This window comes from Palaemon carinicauda, chromosome 22 (genome assembly GCF_036898095.1).
Source record: "Palaemon carinicauda isolate YSFRI2023 chromosome 22, ASM3689809v2, whole genome shotgun sequence".
Taxonomy (NCBI): Eukaryota; Metazoa; Arthropoda; class Malacostraca; order Decapoda; family Palaemonidae; genus Palaemon; species Palaemon carinicauda.
In genome coordinates this window covers 58,758,422-58,778,421 of record NC_090746.1, presented here as the reverse complement: position 1 = coordinate 58,778,421, position 20,000 = coordinate 58,758,422, and the positions used below count along the sequence as shown (strand labels likewise).

The following is a 20,000-nucleotide window of genomic DNA, read 5'->3' as shown; positions in this document are numbered from 1 at the left end:
CTGTGTGTGCGTGCGTGTGTGTGCATACCTATCTAGATAATTAGCCATCATTTTTGACGGGTTGCGTACTCTAGTGTAGATTAGAGTACCTATATAAAACATGGGTACCTCAGTGTGTATATATATATATATATATATATATATATATAGAGAGAGAGAGAGAGAGAGAGAGAGAGAGAGAGAGAGAGAGAGAGAGAGAGAGAGAGAGAGAGAGAGAGAATAACTTTCAGTGGCAAAACATAAATAGAGTAATTTATGAACAAATTGTTAGCTCAGCCTTAAAGTTTTACTTTAGTCATGTAGACATTAGCGTATTATGTTTCCTCATTTAATTGCTTTCATAATGACAGTAGACTGAATAGCAAACAAATTTAGAAGGTCTTTGTAAAATGGTCATTATTATTATTATTATTATTATGATTATTATTATTATTATTATTATTATTAATGAATAAGAACTGTTGGATTTCATTACACGCACAAAGTTAAAAAAAAAAAGATACAAACCCATTGCAAGTAAATACAAATAACCCTAATAAAGCGATTAAGCCGAAGGTTTCCTTCCTCTTTACATTGGATATGTGTACGTTAAATACTGTGTATACACCTTTTGTCATTGTACGAGTGCGTACGTGTGTGCGTGTGTACAACAGCGTGAGGGTATTGAACAAGTAATAACATCCTGTCCACCACTAACTGTACAAAGCTGCTAAAATGAAGATTATCGCTTGGGGACATCTCGTCTTGGCGTACGAAACGCAACTGCTGGTATACAGTTACACATATTAATCAATCGACTTCCCTGTTTCTCTCATTTTTTTGGATTCACAACTTTATTAATTTTGGTTTTTAATTGACTATACGCGAGATGCTAAATCTAAACATACTATTGGCGATATACTATAGAAAATATCAACAGTGTGAGCTGTGGGTCCTTCATCGACTGTCGATATTAGGGTTCGTGTCGTTCTGATGCGGTTTCAATAAGCCTTTTATCGGCAAACATCCCATAATTCGGCAGTGTTTGTGTGAATAGGTTTGGTGTAAAGTTTGGACGACGGGGTAAGCTTACCACTCGAAGACTTGGTTGCCATTGGCCACATTGGCACCTCCAGTTTTTCGATCAAAAGCACTTCTATGTAGGATTAGATCGTCCCTTTCTTTGGATGCTTGAATAGGTTCTTTAAGTGGGAAGTGCTAGCAATGCATTAAGATTGTTAGAATTATGTTAATATTTATCCACTCACTGGCAACCTGCGCCTTCAGCAGCTGTGATGTTATCCCCTTTTTTCGTCGGGGCATAGAACCGAAAACGGGTTGTTGAATGGCCCACCGCCTTAGGCGACTCGGCGAGGGGGAAAGGTTTACTCCGGGCAATGGGAGTGTTGGGTGATGATGAGAGGGGAGGGGAAGGGGAAGAGTGGTGATAGGAGGAGGACTACACAAGAAGATTCTCGGGTTTAAGCTTGTTAGCCTTCGCAGGGGTGCGTCGAAGAGTGTATTGAGAGGACTTATTACGCGCTGTGTGACATATATGGGCTTACACGTCTTCTAATAACAGGGTGGGAGGAGGTAAGGGGATGCCTGGACAAACTGTCAACTGGTGCTGGAGGGGGAAGTAAAAAAGAAGGATATGTCCGGGATGAATTTTAGCCTGTTCGTGCAGGAGGACCTCCTTACAAATATCCTTTTGGAATGAACGGCAGTCCTTCCTGTAGCTGTAGGTTTTTTCGTAGGGCGTAGGGTGAGGGCTTAACGAAAGACACAAATCATGACAGGAGGATCGAATTCTTTATTGTGACCACAACACAGACATTGTTATGTTCTCCTCTCGAGACAGAAATCGAGTTCCCTGACAAAGGACTGTGTGTATTTTGGCCTTTTAAAAAACTCAAGAATTCTCTTACTATAGTTGAACGAGTAGTCTTATCTGATTGAAAGCGTATTCAAGAAGTGATAATTCCCAACAGTATGATTGTTGAGATTTTACTGGAAATTTAATGATGTTTTAGATTCTCTACGATTTAAAATGAACCTTTTCTTCGTACTTGGTTTAAGATGTATTAATAGATTTTGGTTATTTCAATTTACTTTTCAGAGCAACTTCAGTTGTCAGTGAACATCCTTCCTAGATACTAAGACTATATAACTTTCTCTCTCTCTCTCTCTCTCTCTCTCTCTCTCTCTCTCTCTCTCTCTCTCTCTCTCTCTCTCTCTCTCTCTCTAAATTGTCATTTATTTATTAACACGAAATACAATAGTGTCTTCGATTTAAGATGTTCTTTTGTTTAACTTTGTAATCATTCATAGAAAAAACCTCATTCGTCATGGTAATTCATCTTGCTCTCTAAATCAAGAGCTTGTGAAATAGCATTGAAAAGCAACGTTCAGTAGAACAAGCTTGCTTTGTCATGGCTGAAGGAAAACAAATACGAGAAAAAGATAGGTAACAATATGGGACCTATCCGTGAAGGAAGGGATAATTGCTGTAAGTACTTTTATGGGGTAAACCTCCCTTACTTTTTTAATTTTCGTTCATCATTTTGCAGGTATATTTTCTTCTTTGTATTCTATTTATATGTATTTTCCTTCACTGCATTTCAGTATTCAGGCGAATCCAAACACAAATACTGGTTTTGTTGTTTACTTAAGATATACATTAGGACTAATAATATTTTTTATTTGTATCTAAATATGCAAGTGTCACTTGAAATTTTATCGACAAGCTTAATCATGGAAACTAACGTTCATAAAGTTATGCATTAAAGATCGAAAAACAGAAATACACCAAGATTTCTGAATCTGAAGTGGTGACACAGACAGACATATCACATTCGTGATGTTATAAAGAAACGGAATTGTTTTGCTAATGTGTGTTAGTAAATAGGCATAATTCACTACTGATGAAAGCGAATTCCAACTTCATCATTATTACTAAATTCAAAGAATTTCTCTCTTTTATGAATAAAGATATTGAGATACGTCTGAAATTTTAGTTACATTACGTCTCAAATTTCATGATGACTCTCTCTCTCTCTCTCTCTCTCTCTCTCTCTCTCTCTCTCTCTCTCTCTCTCTCTCTCTCTCACCATCCCTTGGTGATATTGTGTTCTTCCACTTCTTGAGACAGCCACCGTTCCAGAGGTGCAAAATACTCCAGTAGGGGTTGGGCATTAAGTCGACGTGTCCCTGCCAGGTCTTCCAGGAATTCAGTCCACTTTATGGAAGATCCCTTCGACATAACAGACCTGAAGGTAACAACACAGCAATATATATGAGTTTTTTTTCTTTTCTGTGAAAATTTTTATATACGAGTACATTAATAGAGTCTGGTTCTGTACAGGGTGATTGATTGATCCTATATTAGAATTCATGCACTAAAATTACTTTTGTTTATTGAAATGGCTTAGATGAAATATAGTTGATTAACTGCATGGTAAGAGACGCCTGTTTCGTACAATAAGAAAATATATAGTTCAATTTATTTATAAAGTTTTGATGTAATATTGTCTACCCTTTAAACGCTTTCACAAAAAGCATGCTCTTCGTTTTCGTTACCAAAACAAACAAAATATATATCATGGGAAATTCTATGGCGCCAATGTACTGTGCCTTTAGATAAAAAGAAATTAAATAATCTTATGACAGAAGAAAACAAGAACATTGGCTAGGGCCTTGTTGCTGTCATTTGCATGTTAATGAACGTAAAATTTCCTGACACAGTAGTAATATTAAACCAATCTCATTGCATTTTCTACAGAAACATAATTTGTAATTCAGTAATATTTCGAAATTTTATTAAAACTAGAATATATTCTAGAATTTCAATTAACATTGATTTAATTATATTAGTTTATAATTTCTCTCTCTCTCTCTCTCTCTCTCTCTCTCTCTCTCTCTCTCTCTCTCTCTCTCTCTCTCTCTCTCTCTCTCAAGTAAGACTCACCATAGCCGTCTTCCAGCTTCCTTTGATCGAGCAATGGTGCATTTGTGCAAAGGAGTTTCTATTTCCGATATTTTACATAGATTCTTATGAGCTTGGAATTGAGCCACAACTGCTATGAAGTACCTGGAAGAAATAGAAGGTCACAATTTATGCTGAACTCATAATAAACTCTTCCTTGGGTTACATTTCAATTCTAAACTTTCATTACAAATGTAAAATCAAGTATATATGGTCAGCATTTTACTTCATTGTCTAAGGAATAATATTTGGTTTTCGTCAACTTTCGATAACGTAGGATACATTACCACTAAACATTGACTCATTATTATTATTATTATTATTATTATTATTATTATTATTATTATTATTATTATCTAAGCTACAGTCCTTGATTGAAAAGCAGAATGCTATAAGCTTAAGGTCTCCAACAGGAAAAATAACCTAGTGAGGAAAGGAAATAAGGAAACAGAGAGAGTAGTGTATCATCTAGCAAGAGAACTTTAACTCAAGACAGTGGAAGACCATGGTTCAGAGGCTATGGCACTACCCATGAGTAGAAAACAATGGTTTGATTTTAGAGTGTCCTTCTCCTATAAGCGCTGCTTACCATAGCTAAAGAATCTCTTCTACCCCTACCAAGTAAAAAGAAACCACTGAACAATTACTGTGCAGTAGTTAATCCCTTGAATGAAGAAGAATTCTTCGGCTATCTTAGCGTTGTCAGGTGTATGAAGAAAGAGGAGAATGTGTAAAGAATAGGCCAGATTATACAGTAGTTAATCCCTTGAATGAAGAAGAATTCTTCGGCTATCTTAGCGTTGTCAGGTGTATGAAGAAAGAGGAGAATGTGTAAAGAATAGACCAGATTATACAGTAGTTAATCCCTTGAATGAAGAAGAATTCTTCGGCTATCCTAGTGTTGTCAGGTGTATGAAGAAAGAGGAGAATATGTAAAGAATAGGCCAGATTATACAGTAGTTAATCCCTTGAATGAAGAAGAATTCTTCGACTATCCTAGCGTTGTCAGGTGTATGAAGAAAGAGGAGAATGTATAAAGAATAGGCCAGATTATACAGTAGTTAATCCCTTGAATGAAAAAGAATTCTTCGGCTATCTTAGCGTTGTCAGGTGTATGAAGAAAGAGGAGAATGTGTAAAGAATAGGCCAGATTATACAGTAGTTAATCCCTTGAATGAAGAAGAATTCTTCGGCTATCTTAGCGTTGTCAGGTGTATGAAGAAAGAGGAGAATGTGTAAAGAATAGGCCAGATTATACAGTAGTTAATCCCTTGAATGAAGAAGAATTCTTCGGCTATCTTAGCGTTGTCAGGTGTATGAAGAAAGAGGAGAATGTGTAAAGAATAGGCCAGATTATACAGTAGTTAATCCCTTGAATGAAGAAGAATTCTTCGGCTATCTTAGCGTTGTCAGGTGTATGAAGAAAGAGGAGAATGTGTAAAGAATAGGCCAGATTATACAGTAGTTAATCCCTTGAATGAAGAAGAATTCTTCGGCTATCTTAGCGTTGTCAGGTGTATGAAGAAAGAGGAGAATGTGTAAAGAATAGGCCAGATTATACAGTAGTTAATCCCTTGAATGAAGAAGAATTCTTCGGCTATCTTAGCGTTGTCAGGTGTATGAAGAAAGAGGAGAATGTGTAAAGAATAGGCCAGATTATACAGTAGTTAATCCCTTGAATGAAGAAGAATTCTTCGGCTATCTTAGCGTTGTCAGGTGTATGAAGAAAGAGGAGAATGTGTAAAGAATAGGCCAGATTATACAGTAGTTAATCCCTTGAATGAAGAAGAATTCTTCGGCTATCTTAGCGTTGTCAGGTGTATGAAGAAAGAGGAGAATGTGTAAAGAATAGGCCAGATTATACAGTAGTTAATCCCTTGAATGAAGAAGAATTCTTCGGCTATCTTAGCGTTGTCAGGTGTATGAAGAAAGAGGAGAATGTGTAAAGAATAGGCCAGATTATACAGTAGTTAATCCCTTGAATGAAGAAGAATTCTTCGGCTATCTTAGCGTTGTCAGGTGTATGAAGAAAGAGGAGAATGTGTAAAGAATAGGCCAGATTATACAGTAGTTAATCCCTTGAATGAAGAAGAATTCTTCGGCTATCTTAGCGTTGTCAGGTGTATGAAGAAAGAGGAGAATGTGTAAAGAATAGGCCAGATTATACAGTAGTTAATCTCTTGAATGAAGAAGAATTCTTCGACTATCCTAGCGTTGTCAGGTGTATGAAGAAAGAGGAGAATGTGTAAAGAATAGGCCAGATTATACAGTAGTTAATCTCTTGAATGAAGAAGAATTCTTCGACTATCCTAGCGTTGTCAGGTGTATGAAGAAAGAGGAGAATGTGTAAAGAATAGGCCAGATTATACAGTAGTTAATCCCTTGAATGAAGAAGAATTCTTCGGCTATCTTAGCGTTGTCAGGTGTATGAAGAAAGAGGAGAATGTGTAAAGAATAGGCCAGATTATACAGTAGTTAATCCCTTGAATGAAGAAGAATTCTTCGGCTATCTTAGCGTTGTCAGGTGTATGAAGAAAGAGGAGAATGTATAAAGAATAGGCCAGATTATACAGTAGTTAATCCCTTGAATGAAGAAGAATTCTTCGGCTATCTTAGCGTTGTCAGGTGTATGAAGAAAGAGGAGAATGTGTAAAGAATAGGCCAGATTATACAGTAGTTAATCCCTTGAATGAAGAAGAATTCTTCGGCTATCTTAGCGTTGTCAGGTGTATGAAGAAAGAGGAGAATGTATAAAGAATAGGCCAGATTATACAGTAGTTAATCCCTTGAATGAAGAAGAATTCTTCGGCTATCTTAGCGTTGTCAGGTGTATGAAGAAAGAGGAGAATGTGTAAAGAATAGGCCAGATTATACAGTAGTTAATCCCTTGAATGAAGAAGAATTCTTCGACTATCTTAGCGTTGTCAGGTGTATGAAGAAAGATGAGAATGTGTAAAGAATAGGCCAGATTATACAGTAGTTAATCCCTTGAATGAAGAAGAATTCTTCGGCTATCTTAGCGTTGTCAGGTGTATGAAGAAAGATGAGAATGTGTAAAGAATAGGCCAGATTATACAGTAGTTAATCCCTTGAATGAAGAAGAATTCTTCGGCTATCTTAGCGTTGTCAGGTGTATGAAGAAAGATGAGAATGTGTAAAGAATAGGCCAGATTATACAGTAGTTAATCCCTTGAATGAAGAAGAATTCTTCGGCTATCTTAGCGTTGTCAGGTGTATGAAGAAAGATGAGAATGTATAAAGAATAGGCCAGATTATACAGTAGTTAATCCCTTGAATGAAGAAGAATTCTTCGGCTATCTTAGCGTTGTCAGGTGTATGAAGAAAGATGAGAATGTGTAAAGAATAGGCCAGATTATACAGTAGTTAATCCCTTGAATGAAGAAGAATTCTTCGGCTATCTTAGCGTTGTCAGGTGTATGAAGAAAGATGAGAATGTGTAAAGAATAGGCCAGATTATACAGTAGTTAATCCCTTGAATGAAGAAGAATTCTTCGGCTATCTTAGCGTTGTCAGGTGTATGAAGAAAGATGAGAATGTGTAAAGAATAGGCCAGATTATACAGTAGTTAATCCCTTGAATGAAGAAGAATTCTTCGACTATCCTAGCGTTGTCAGGTGTATGAAGAAAGATGAGAATGTGTAAAGAATAGGCCAGATTATACAGTAGTTAATCCCTTGAATGAAGAAGAATTCTTCGACTATCCTAGCGTTGTCAGGTGTATGAAGAAAGATGAGAATGTGTAAAGAATAGGCCAGATTATACAGTAGTTAATCTCTTGAATGAAGAAGAATTCTTCGACTATCCTAGCGTTGTCAGGTGTATGAAGAAAGAGGAGAATGTGTAAAGAATAGGCCAGATTATACAGTAGTTAATCCCTTGAATGAAGAAGAATTCTTCGGCTATCTTAGCGTTGTCAGGTGTATGAAGAAAGAGGAGAATGTGTAAAGAATAGGCCAGATTATACAGTAGTTAATCCCTTGAATGAAGAAGAATTCTTCGGCTATCTTAGCGTTGTCAGGTGTATGAAGAAAGAGGAGAATGTGTAAAGAATAGGCCAGATTATACAGTAGTTAATCCCTTGAATGAAGAAGAATTCTTCGGCTATCTTAGCGTTGTCAGGTGTATGAAGAAAGATGAGAATGTGTAAAGAATAGGCCAGATTATACAGTAGTTAATCCCTTGAATGAAGAAGAATTCTTCGGCTATCTTAGCGTTGTCAGGTGTATGAAGAAAGAGGAGAATGTGTAAAGAATAGGCCAGATTATACAGTAGTTAATCTCTTGAATGAAGAAGAATTCTTCGACTATCCTAGCGTTGTCAGGTGTATGAAGAAAGAGGAGAATGTGTAAAGAATAGGCCAGATTATTCGGTGTGTGTTGGTAAAGAAAAAATGAGCCGCAACAAGAGAGAGATCCAATGTAGTACTCTTTTTATCTGGCCAGACAAAGGACCCAATAACTCTCCAGCGGTAGTATCTCAACATGGTGGCTGGTGCCTTGACCTACCACAGCCTACCTATTACTACCTACCTATTCCATAATATCCAAATTCGTCGTATTTCTTGAAGGATTTATACATTTCGTTTTATAATACTGGATAGACATGCCCAGCTTATTCTCATTATTCATATGATTTACGATGAATGATACTGCGCTGTCTACCTTATGTAAGGAGTGTTGTCTGGAATGTGAAATTTCGCTCCTGGATCAAAATATTTCTCATCCCGCGTCGCTGGAGGCTTCACTCCCTGGTACTTCATCTTCAGTTTCCACCAAGCCTGGTTATAGTTCGATTCGTCAACCTGTTTAGCATATAAAAGCTGCATTCCAAAAGAAATCACCAGGGTTCATGGCTTTGCTTTTAGGCCTATGTCCATTACGAATATTATAATTTTTATAAAGTTGATTCTAAGTCATTCCTTCTCCATCATAGGGGGTAACACTACACTGTATCCTAGAAGTTTTAGTCCAGCTGTGACTAGATTGTGGGATATTATTAATCGTGTGGTTAAATCCATGGAACTTCAGAACCTGAAACTTACCTTTTTTTTTTTTTTTTTTTTTTTTTTTTTGAACGGGTTAACATAAGTCTTGTGCTATCGTTTATATATTACAGAGATATTTCAACACTATTATTGATCTTTAGAATGTTTTTATTCCCTATTCATTTCTTATTTGTAGTTCTTTATATTTCCTTATTCCCTTTCTTGTATGAATGTATAATGTTAAAGTTCAGTTTTTACTCTGAGAAACTTGTCTATATATATATATATATATATATATATATATATATATATATATATATATATATATATATATATATATATATATATATTCATAATGAATAAAGGTTATTAATTAAAAATAAATAAATAAATGAATAAATATATATGTATATATATATATATGTATATATATATATATATATATATATATATATATATATATATATATATACTGATTCATTATGAATAAAAGTTATTGATTAGAAATAAATGCTTGAGTTCAATAACAAGAATCCTAAGGTATGTCATAAACACTTATTACAACTTATAATTCAGTTTTCACCCACTCTATATCTTGGAAATCCATTGGAAAAAGGTATGATTTATTCACCAATTCATCGTTATTAACATAATACCTTATCTGTTGTCTTCCCCTCTGTAACCAGAGTAATACTCACCTCTCCTGCGAAGACATTCCAACGCCATTCGTCAATGACTCGAGCAAATGCAAGAAGTGGTAGTTTCCTCAATGCCATCTTCAGGAGGGCTCTCGTCTCGCTGGCTGTCAAAGAGAAATAGTTGTTTTCTTTAAGAATTTTTTGTAGGATGAAGCTATGAATTCTCAAATTGAATACAAACAGTGTCGCAAATGTACTTTTTTTTATCGTTCATACACAATTTAGTCAAATTACCTCTTCATATCCATAAATTCTGGTTTGCTAGTTCATTACTCTTTTAATATACTTCATTATAAAGTTTGCTTCTTCCTTTGATTTTGAAAGTGTGAATTGTTATTTCCAATTTAACCTTCTGTTTGCAATTTTTTAGTATTTCTTATAATTGTGGCTTTTTTTTTTTTTTTTTTTTTTTACCGTAATGGTCCTTCTCTATGTGGAAGTCTTTTGGCATGTAGTCTTAGGTAGAAGGTGGGCTAATAACAACAACAAAACAAAAACAGCAACAACAACATTGTGATACCCACCGTTGGAATCATCAATGCTGCTTACTGCTCCAAGTTGGACAGCGTCTCCTATGGTCTCATGCGCTGCGGAATTTGCACCGTCCTTGTAAACAATACAGGATTTGATTAATGTAGTGTAGCTTCTACATTCTTTTTATAAAAGAGCTACTGTTATTTATGAGAGTATATTAGAAAAACAATTGGGAGAATATCTTTTGGAATAAACTTCAATTGTGCTTAAACCTTAAAATCAAGCTCCTTTTTATCATGTGAACTTTTAATGGCTGTCAGTTAAGACTGCAACTCGGACTAGACCAGAATACTGAATAAAAGTAATCTTTTATGTTGTCTATTACTTTAAAGTCCCCTTGTATGATGTCTAGGCTCCTTCCTTTTAGGTTCTGACTACAGGATGTACACATTCCCTCTCTATAAGTTTCGCACGTTGTTGTGATCAAACCCATCATCACCTTTACTAAATCCCCAAAATCTGTTGCAAGTTTCAGTAACGACTGATATGTCACACAGCACAGTGTCTCTCTTTCCCGATCGTCTCTCCATTCCATCGCTCACAGGAAGAGTCACCTGCAATTTCGAGCCCCGCTAATGTCTCACTTGTTATTCACCTTCAAGTTGTAGCCCTCATGTCTCACTTGTTATTCGTCTTCAAGTTCGAGCCCCTCCCATGTCTCTCGAGTTATTCACCTTCAAATTCTATCCCCGCTCATGTCTTACAAGTTATTTATCTTCAAATTAAAGCCCCGCTCATGTCTTACCAGCTATTTGTCTTCAAATTCGAGCCCCGCTCATGACTTACCAGTTATTCGTATTCAAATTCGAGCCCAGCTCATGTCTTACCAGTTAATCGTCATCAAATTTGAGCCCAGCTCATGTCTTACCAGTTATTCGTATTCAAAATCGAGCCCAGCTCATGTCTTACCAGTTATTCGTCATCAAATTTGAGCCCAGCTCATGTCTTACCAGTTATTCGTTTTCAAATTTGAGCCCTGCTCATGTCTTACCAGTTATTTATCTTCAAATTCGAGCCCCGCTCATGTCTCACTAGTTATTGATCTTCACATTCGAGCCCTGGTTTTGGTTCACCAGTACCCAGTTATTTGCCTTCAAATTCGTACCCCACTTATGTCTCCCAAGTTATTCACCTTCAAGTTTGAGCCCCGATCCTGTCTCTCTAGTTATTCACCTTGAAGTTCGAATCCCGGTCATGTCTTACCAGTAACTCATCTTCAAGTTCGAGCCCTCCTCTTGTCTCACTTGTTATTCGCCTTCAAGTTCGAGCCCTGCCCATGGCTCAGTTATTCGCCTTCAAGTTTGAACCCCGCTCATGTCTCCTCAGTTATTAACCTTCAAATTTGAACCTTGCTCATATCTGTCCAGTAATTCATCTTCAAGTTCGAGCCCTGCTCATGTCCCACTAGTAATTTGTTTTCAAGGTCGAACCCCACTCATAGCTCACCAGTTACTCGTCTTCAAGTTCGAGCCCCACTCATGGCCAATCAGTTATTCGTCTAAAAGTTCCAGCCCCACTCATGTCTCCCAAATTATTCGACTTCAAGTTTGAGTTCCTCTCATATCTCCCCAGTTATTCACCTTGAAGTTCGAAGTGGGCTCCTGTATCACCAGTTATTTGCCTTCAAGTTCGAGCTCGGCTCATGTATCACCAATTATTTGTCTTCAAGTTCGAGCTTGGCTCATGTATCACCAGTTATTTACCTTCAAGTTCAAGCTTGGCTCATGTATCACCAGTTATTTGTCTTCAAGTTCGAGCTTGGCTCATGTATCACCAGTTATTTGTCTTAAGTTCGAGCTCGGCTCATGTATCAGCTGTTATTTGCCTTCAAGTTTGAGCTCCACTCGTGTCTCACCAGTTATTCGCCTTCAAGTTTGAGCTTGGCTCATGTATCACCAGTAATTTGCCTTCAAGTTCGACATATGCTCATGTCTCACAAGTTATTTGTCTTCAAGTTCGAACCCAACTCATGGCTCACCAGTTATTCATTTTCAAGTTTGAGCCCTGCTCATGGCTCACCAGTTATTCGTCTTCAAGTTCGAGCCTCGCTCATACTTCACCAGTCATTTGTCTTCAAGTTCGAGCCATGCTCATGTCTCACCAGGTATTAGTCTTCAAGTTCGAGCCATGCTCATGTCTCACCAGGTATTTGTCTTCAAGTTCGAGCCATGCTCATGTCTCACCAGGTATTAGTCTTCAAGTTCGAGCCATGCTCATGTCTCACCAGGTATTAGTCTTCAAGTTCGAGCCATGCTCATGTCTCACCAGATATTTGTCTCCAGGTTCGAGTCCCACTCCTGGCTTACGAGTTATCATTATTGGACAGGTCTTCCTTTCTTTGTTAGGCAGAGATTAGGGGTTTGAAATGCGTACATATTTACCTAATGATTCATCAGCAAGTATTGCCTATTCCTCCCTGATCGTAACTTCTGTGGAAAAGGCTTTGGGGCTGACCGTATTTGCATATGTCCTGCCTCATGGATATTGTACGATAGTGCAATGATCTATACCTGCTTCTGCCACTCATGAATGACCTTTGAACTTTAGGTATTCTTTTGGGAGTAAACTTAAGGGTAGGACCCACTCATTACACCTCTTCAACTAAAAAACCCACGCATGGGAAGTGTAGCCTGCCATACATTACATCCCCTATAATATATTTTCTTCCTAACCTGAAAATTAAATTTTCTGCAGTTCATCCGTTCCCTGTGCCCAGTTGCTTGGCAAAAAAAAAAAAAAAAATAAAAAAAAAATGTGCGAGTTAATTTGGTTGGAAACAAATCGAAATACTGTATCCTGAGTAACATAAAGTTGAGGAATTAACCCGTATAATTTTGTCATGGTTCTCTCAAAGACAAATTACTACAGGAATTCTTATGTCTTTTAGAATTCTTTTCAATGTACTAGATGTGCTTTATTTTGTTGCGTTTTAATTAGTGTGTCTCTGTTGTCATACAAACTGTGTCCTTCTCTTCACTCTTTGGTTTTCCAATATGCCTTGGCGGAAAATGTCGTTAGTTTTCTCAACTATTTCCATCGCTGATTTTATTCCTAAGAGGATATTATTAAAATGCAGTGCAAGTAATTGCTTATCTGGTTTGTATGAAATTTAACTCGGATTCATTCATCCATATCTTATCACACCACTTGCGTATCCAGTGGATGTTTCTGCCATTTACTTCCTGTAGATCTACATCAGAAAATGCAGGTCCCAGTGGCAGCAGGGGAGGATGTGGTCCATAGTCTGGATCAATTCACCATAGGGGCAATCAGCATTGGTGATTTATCCCCACTTCTAAATTCTATCTCCTGTTTTCTCGACCTCTGTTCATGCTGATCCACTCCTTTCTGTTTAAGGACGCTCCTCAAGGTAGAGTTTTGCTATGGTCTGGTAGTGCTTCATTGGTTGAATTGCAGTCACTCCCCCCCCCCCCCCCCCTTGCTCATCAATCTGTAAGCAGCATAGTTTAGATGTGTATTACCCTCCATGGCCATGGAGCATTTTCTTGATTTTAGTCACAGTGTTGTTGTCTGATGTCCATGAAGTCGATGTCTTGGATCATTTATCTCTTTGACTCTTTCATTATTGGTAATAGCATCTCGTCGAATTTGAGGCGGTGCAATACAGGTCAGACTTTAAAAAGATGATAGAGGCGTTGGCTTTAATATGCCAGTGATTATTCGACAGGCTCTATTAAGATCTCATTCACTTTCTTTGCGAGGCACGATCTTCCCCCCACTGGTAAACAATGAACTATAGTAGAATAGCTGATGAATCTACTTATCTTCTAATATTCAGTATAATCAGTATCCAGCTTATTTTTTTTTATTTAGTTTTATTTAGATTATTAGATGTATTTCATCCTCATTAACAGCGTTTTGTTTATTGTTATATCCTACGATGACGTCGCCCGAAGCCTTTATGAAAAGAATGAGAAATTCATATCTCATTTCAAGGTTAAGTAATGTAGGTCTACATCAAGGATACACAGAAGGATCCTGAAATGTTTCTTGTCCGCGTGGACCAGTTTCACATTCCGCTTAAGTCCCTCTCACCTTTATTAACTGTCCAGTGCTTTGTTTAAAAGTCAACCCATGTTAATCTTTGACTATTGATTACCAGCTTGCTGATATATTCTACACCAGGCCTATCATCTGTTTTCAATTTTACTTCATTATTCTGTAAATCTGATATGTTCACATGTGAAATAATAACAACAAAAATTATTATTATTATTATTATTATTATTATTATTATTATTATTATTATTATTATTATTATTATTATTATTATTATTATTATTATATTACTTGCTAAACGACAACCTTAGTTGGAAAAGTAGGATGCTATAAACCCAGGGGCCCCAACAGGGAAAATAACCCAGTTAGGAAAGAAAACAAGGAAATATAAAATATTTCAAGAACAGTAACAACATTAAAATAAATATTTCCTATATAAACTATAAAGACTTTAACAAAACAAGAGGAAGAGAAATTAGATAGAATAGTGTGCCAAGACAGTGGAAGACCATGGTGCAGAGGCTATGGCACTACCCAAGACTAGCAATCACTGGTTTGATTTTGGAGTGTTCTCCTAGAAGACCTGCTTATCATAACTAAAGATTCTATTTTCCCCTTCCAAGAGGAAAGTAGCCACTGAACAATTACAGTCAGTGGTTAACCCCTTGGGTGAAGAAGAATGGTTTGGTAATCTGTGTTGTCAAGTGTATGAGGACAGGAGAATCTGTAAAGAATAGGCCAGACTATTTGGTGTATGTGTAGGCAATGGGAAAGTAAACTGTAGAAAGAAAGAAGGGTCCAATATAGTACTGTGTAGCCAGTAAAATTACCCCATGTCACTCTAGCGGTAGTATCTCAAGGGGTGACTGGTGACCTGGCCAAGCTACTGCCTATTTTTATTATAAATCATGTAAATGTCTATTCTTCTGTATGAAAGTAGTCGTTTGTCAGTTTGTTTCATGTACACGAGACTTCCTAAAACAATACGAATAGATTGTATAGCAAAGTTTTGTGACGAGGTAAGATTTGGACAAAGGAAATGTTGATAGAATTTGAGATGACTTTTAGTTCGGATACTGATCTATGCTAGTATATTTTTTTTTCGATAGGGGAGGTGTTTTGATTTCATCTTGTGTCTTATTTGCTTATTCAAAGTATTGTGAAATAGATACTCCATATATTATATCCAGAGTAATTTTGCGTTCCATTTCTTCTCTCTGCGTTTAAGGTGAAACTTTATTTTGCACCATTACTCCAATCACTAGTTTGGTAATTTATTTTTGAATTATATATAGAATTAGATGAGTTAAATAAAAGGTAATGAATAATAATAAATGTATTAAATCGTCAGTCAGTAAATTTTTCATTAAAATCCATGAATAACGAGCAACTGATTTAGTACTCGGTGATTTTGTAACAGAGAATGTGATTGTAATAAAGAAAACGAGAATTTTAAGGTGTCCTATCCTATTTCTTTAACCTTACTCTATCGGAAAATAGTTGAAATAAATTAAGACATATAGGCAAATTCAGATGGGCATATCCGTACTGAAAATGGTTTGTGTATAGAAAGCTATGGACTTTAATAGCCGGTAGATATGATCGGTATGTATGGATTAGTAATTTAGTTTTACCTTAGTGTAATCTCGTCTATTTGTGTAGCAATAACACTAATACTCATATATAATTTAGTATTTCACCATGGAAATTCGATGACCTAAAGGTTTTTCCTTTACCTCTTTATGACTTGAATTCTACCATTGTTCAGTAAATTATATTTTGATTATGCACATTTCTATTGTTTCATGTACTGTCATTTTTCCTTTACTGACATATTCTTGAATATTTTTATTTGGCATAGGTTTCATGAAGATAACCCAAATATTAAGAAAGATTCTATCTCTGTTCAATATCTTTATCCCAATTATGACCCGATTGTTATTATCTAAAACTCTTGTTTCTGGAAATAAATACTATAATTGCTGAGCTTATCTTTACTGTTCCTGTATTGTACATAACTGCTTCCTAATATATTTTGGAAGACCCCTTAGGCGCCAATGGTTCATAATAAAAGAAAATCGTGGAACCCCTCGACGCCAAGTTTTGAAGAAGCCTCAGGCGTCAAGGCATCTGTTATCTCTTCTAACGTCGGTGCTAAGAACGCAAAATGGCTAGCGTTTTATATCACTGCTCAGTCTGCCAGGTCACATCTGGCGTTTTCCTGGTGATAAAGGGGTCTTGTCATACTTCTAGCCGTTTGCTAGATTTAGCGGTACTGAATATTCCAGACCAAATCAGAGCCAGCGTTGGTGAATTTGTTTGTACCTTAGATTGTCGTGATAAGCATACCCCTCTTCACTTATTAAAAATTTCATTTCAACTTGGAAATGATAAATCGTTTCGTCCACACGTGAAAAAAAAAATCTAGATAGACTACATGAGATAGACATCTTCGTACGGAAAATGTTTATTGAAACTTAGAAAGTTGTCGATATTTCTTAGCATGTTAATGTGATCGGTATGCTTGAATTTGAAAAATTAATCGTAATGCAATCTTGTGTCAAATTAATGACAGCCTCCTTCCACAACAAAATATTGAATCGGACTCTTACATATTTTGATTAATTTTTATTATTCCCAACAGAACTTCATGTCCTGAAAATCATGGCGACTTTTTTTGGTTGGGGGGGGGGGAAATCATGATAAAATTTTGAAAATTATACAAAGAGGAACGAATATCCTCCATTTCGGTAGATCGAGTAGAATATTTATTTTTAAATCTTAAACACCTGATATTTCTTCCTTTGTTACCCAAGGATTGTATGCTGTTAACCAATCCTGGGGACAAAGCAAGGCTATTCTGAAAGCATTATAATGAATGATTTATAGTTCAACACACTTAACATTTTGTCTGGCTTCCGGATGCACTAATCAGCAATTTTTCTGTAATGGCAATTAAAGATATGAAGGGTTGATATAAAAGAAATCCAGACGGGTATCCCTACTACTTTTAAAAATATCTGGGCTCTCTCCTCCTGAACTGTATGTTTTATTGTTTTTTATGTATGTTTCTATAGAGACAGAATTTATGGAATATGTTCCCTTCTTCAAGGTGCTATTTAAAGGGTAATTTGGGCAAACACAGGTCAGTAATGCATCCATCCTGTGCATTTTATGATTAATAGAGAGTGTAACCTCATATAGTTATTTAAGTTCCTTCCTTCTATACGCAAGTTCCTGCCAGGCAAAAAGAATCACATAATTAAAGTGCCAAATTGAGACATAACAAATTACATCTTAGGCAACCCTCTTATTGGGTTTCACTTCAGACTTTCGACAATTTATATCTTAATTTAGTAACAATATCACAAACTTTGACAGATAAACCCAATTTAGAACACTAGTAAATAAAGATTAAGGGGGATAATCTGGAACAGAACTCGAACACTCAAAAATGTAGAGGCATATTTTGCCATTTAGGTTGTGGGTTCTCCCTGTTACTCACTCCACTGTTTCTCAAACTTCATTGTGACCGATCAAAGATTGGCACCAGACCCTTGTACGTGACAATTTTGTACCATTTTCGACCAAATCATGATCGTATTCGATGCCCCACAAATTATATTCTTTTGCCTTTTGACCCGTGAGTCTGCCTAGGGACTTTCTTAATTCCTTCTTTACCCTTCATCGTCATGGAGGTTTTCTGTCCTTCGACATATATCTCGGCGTCAATTACCTTCGATGTCAGGATGTCAGAGAACTTCAAATCAATCAATCGACGTATAAGGTACAGGCATGTTTTTCTCTTTGCAATCTATAGAACAGCTTTGTTTTACGCCAGACAAACTGCCACTGTTATCCCGGTGTTGTCGGTAACCCACTTAGTTGGCAAATTGAGGGACCCCGTTCGAGTCTCAGACTTGACAAGGGGGAATGGCGTATGCCCTTGTTCATCTAAATAGCGAATTATGTACCTAATTGTTAGCTGACTGCAGCAGTTTGCAACTAGGATGGAGAGAGAAAGAGAAAATGCTAAAAAGAAAAACAGACGCGATTATCTATCTTCCTCATAACACTTGCATCTGGTCAAAAACAGGTAGGCCACGACGATGTAATACTCATCCGACATTTATATAGTATTATCACCCTCTATATGCTGCCGTAGGTTCTAAGATGATTCTTTTAGGATTATAGTAGCTCATTAGAAACGCCCCTGCCTGGCATTCTACTTGATGGGAGTACGAGACCCGCTTAAACTCTATAGTTTCTTGTAGTGTCTGTGACCTCGCCATCCTTGTGAGCTAGGGGTGGGGGTTTCAGGAAGCCTATAGGTCTGTCTGCTGAGTTATATGTAGCTATTGCCTGACCCTGCTTTGTCCTAGCTTGATGGAGAGGGTTTTCGGCATTGATCCTATGTTTGTATAGTCAGTGTCTAAGGGCATTATCCTGTCCCTTGCCTCTGCCATGAAAGCGCGACCTTTAAACCTGAAAGACCTGGAAGTAAACTGCTGTAAAACTGCCCTCCATTCCCAAATACCGACATTTATCTCCCACTTTAAGTCCTTTTTCGATTCTGTTTCATTTCAAGACTGCTAAGATACAAAATGTTTATAGAATTCAGAGGCTCTGCATTGGCGAACCGTAGAGAATCCCTATTAACACTCTAGCAAAACAATTTCATGCAAGAATATTGGAGGAGGATGGCTAAAAATGGAATGAAAAAAAATACAGTTTATTAAATATAGAATATATGTACAGTGGTTGAAGGCGACTGATGACCACTTACCAGAAGGAAAATCGTAAACAAGATATCAAACTGCATGGAACAAAAAGTGCAGAGATTAGGGGGAAGTGTTATAGCTGCTTACGGATAGCAGTCCGCTTTCTGTTAATTGTGTTACCGTTTGAATTTCAGATGCTGCATTGCTGTGAATGCGGAAATAGAAAGTAGACCCAAATACCGATAATAGATATAAATGTTAATGTTCTAGATAGTATCAGTTAGTAGAAGATTGGAAATTAGAATAAGTCTTATTATTATGTTGAAAAATATAAAAAAAAAAAAAATTGCTTTGAATGCGGAAATAGAAAGTAGACCCTAATACCAATAATAGATATAAATGTTAATGTTCTAGATAGTATCAGTTAATAGAAGATTGGAAATTAGAATAAGTCTTATTATTATGTAGAAAATTATAAAAAAAAAAAAAATTGCTGTGAATGCAGAAATAGAAAGTAGACCCTAATACCGATAATAGATATAAATGTTAATGTCCTAGATAGTATCAGTTAGTAGAAGATTGGAAATTAGAATAAGTCTTATTATTATGTTGAAAATTATCAAAAAAAAAAAAAAAGAAAAAAAAAACAGTATCTAGATCAGTCATATAATTTTTGTTGAACCGAAATAGAAATGACCTAGGCCAGATGCCTCTTGAAGTAAGCACAACCTTATAAAGGTTATCAAGTTTTTACATTGTTGTAGAATTAAGATCTCTGGAATCAGTGATGAAATAATAAACTTAAGACATGGCATGCAAAGAGTTTGATCTTTTGTGTAGAATATAAAGCTAGAGATTCATAAGGGATTGTCGAAGAGTTGTTATTCTAAAGTTATTAAAAAAAAAAATTGTAGGCAAGATTCTTCAGATTTTTTTTTTTTTTTTAGTATTTAAGAACAGATTGTTATATTTCCTCTTTGTATGGGAACGCATTTTCTTGTAAAGATTTATGATTACTCATCCATTTTAAAAGAAGTCTGAGGAGCAGAAGATGAGAG

General features: G+C 36.4%; 1 protein-coding gene across 1 annotated transcript in view; it reads right to left on the bottom strand.

Moving 5' to 3' along the window:
• Nucleotides 1-3,030: 3,030 nt before the first annotated feature.
• Nucleotides 3,031-20,000, bottom strand: part of LOC137616095 (angiotensin-converting enzyme-like) — a 47,212-nt gene continuing 30,242 nt past the window's right edge. The window contains exons 10-14 of the mRNA XM_068345769.1: nucleotides 10,192-10,273; nucleotides 9,668-9,771; nucleotides 8,647-8,786; nucleotides 3,947-4,069; nucleotides 3,031-3,248 (exon numbers count right to left, since the gene is read on the bottom strand). Coding sequence (XP_068201870.1) covers nucleotides 3,086-3,248; nucleotides 3,947-4,069; nucleotides 8,647-8,786; nucleotides 9,668-9,771; nucleotides 10,192-10,273 — 612 coding nt within the window. The 3' untranslated portion in view covers nucleotides 3,031-3,085. The remainder of the gene's footprint in view (nucleotides 3,249-3,946; nucleotides 4,070-8,646; nucleotides 8,787-9,667; nucleotides 9,772-10,191; nucleotides 10,274-20,000) is intronic.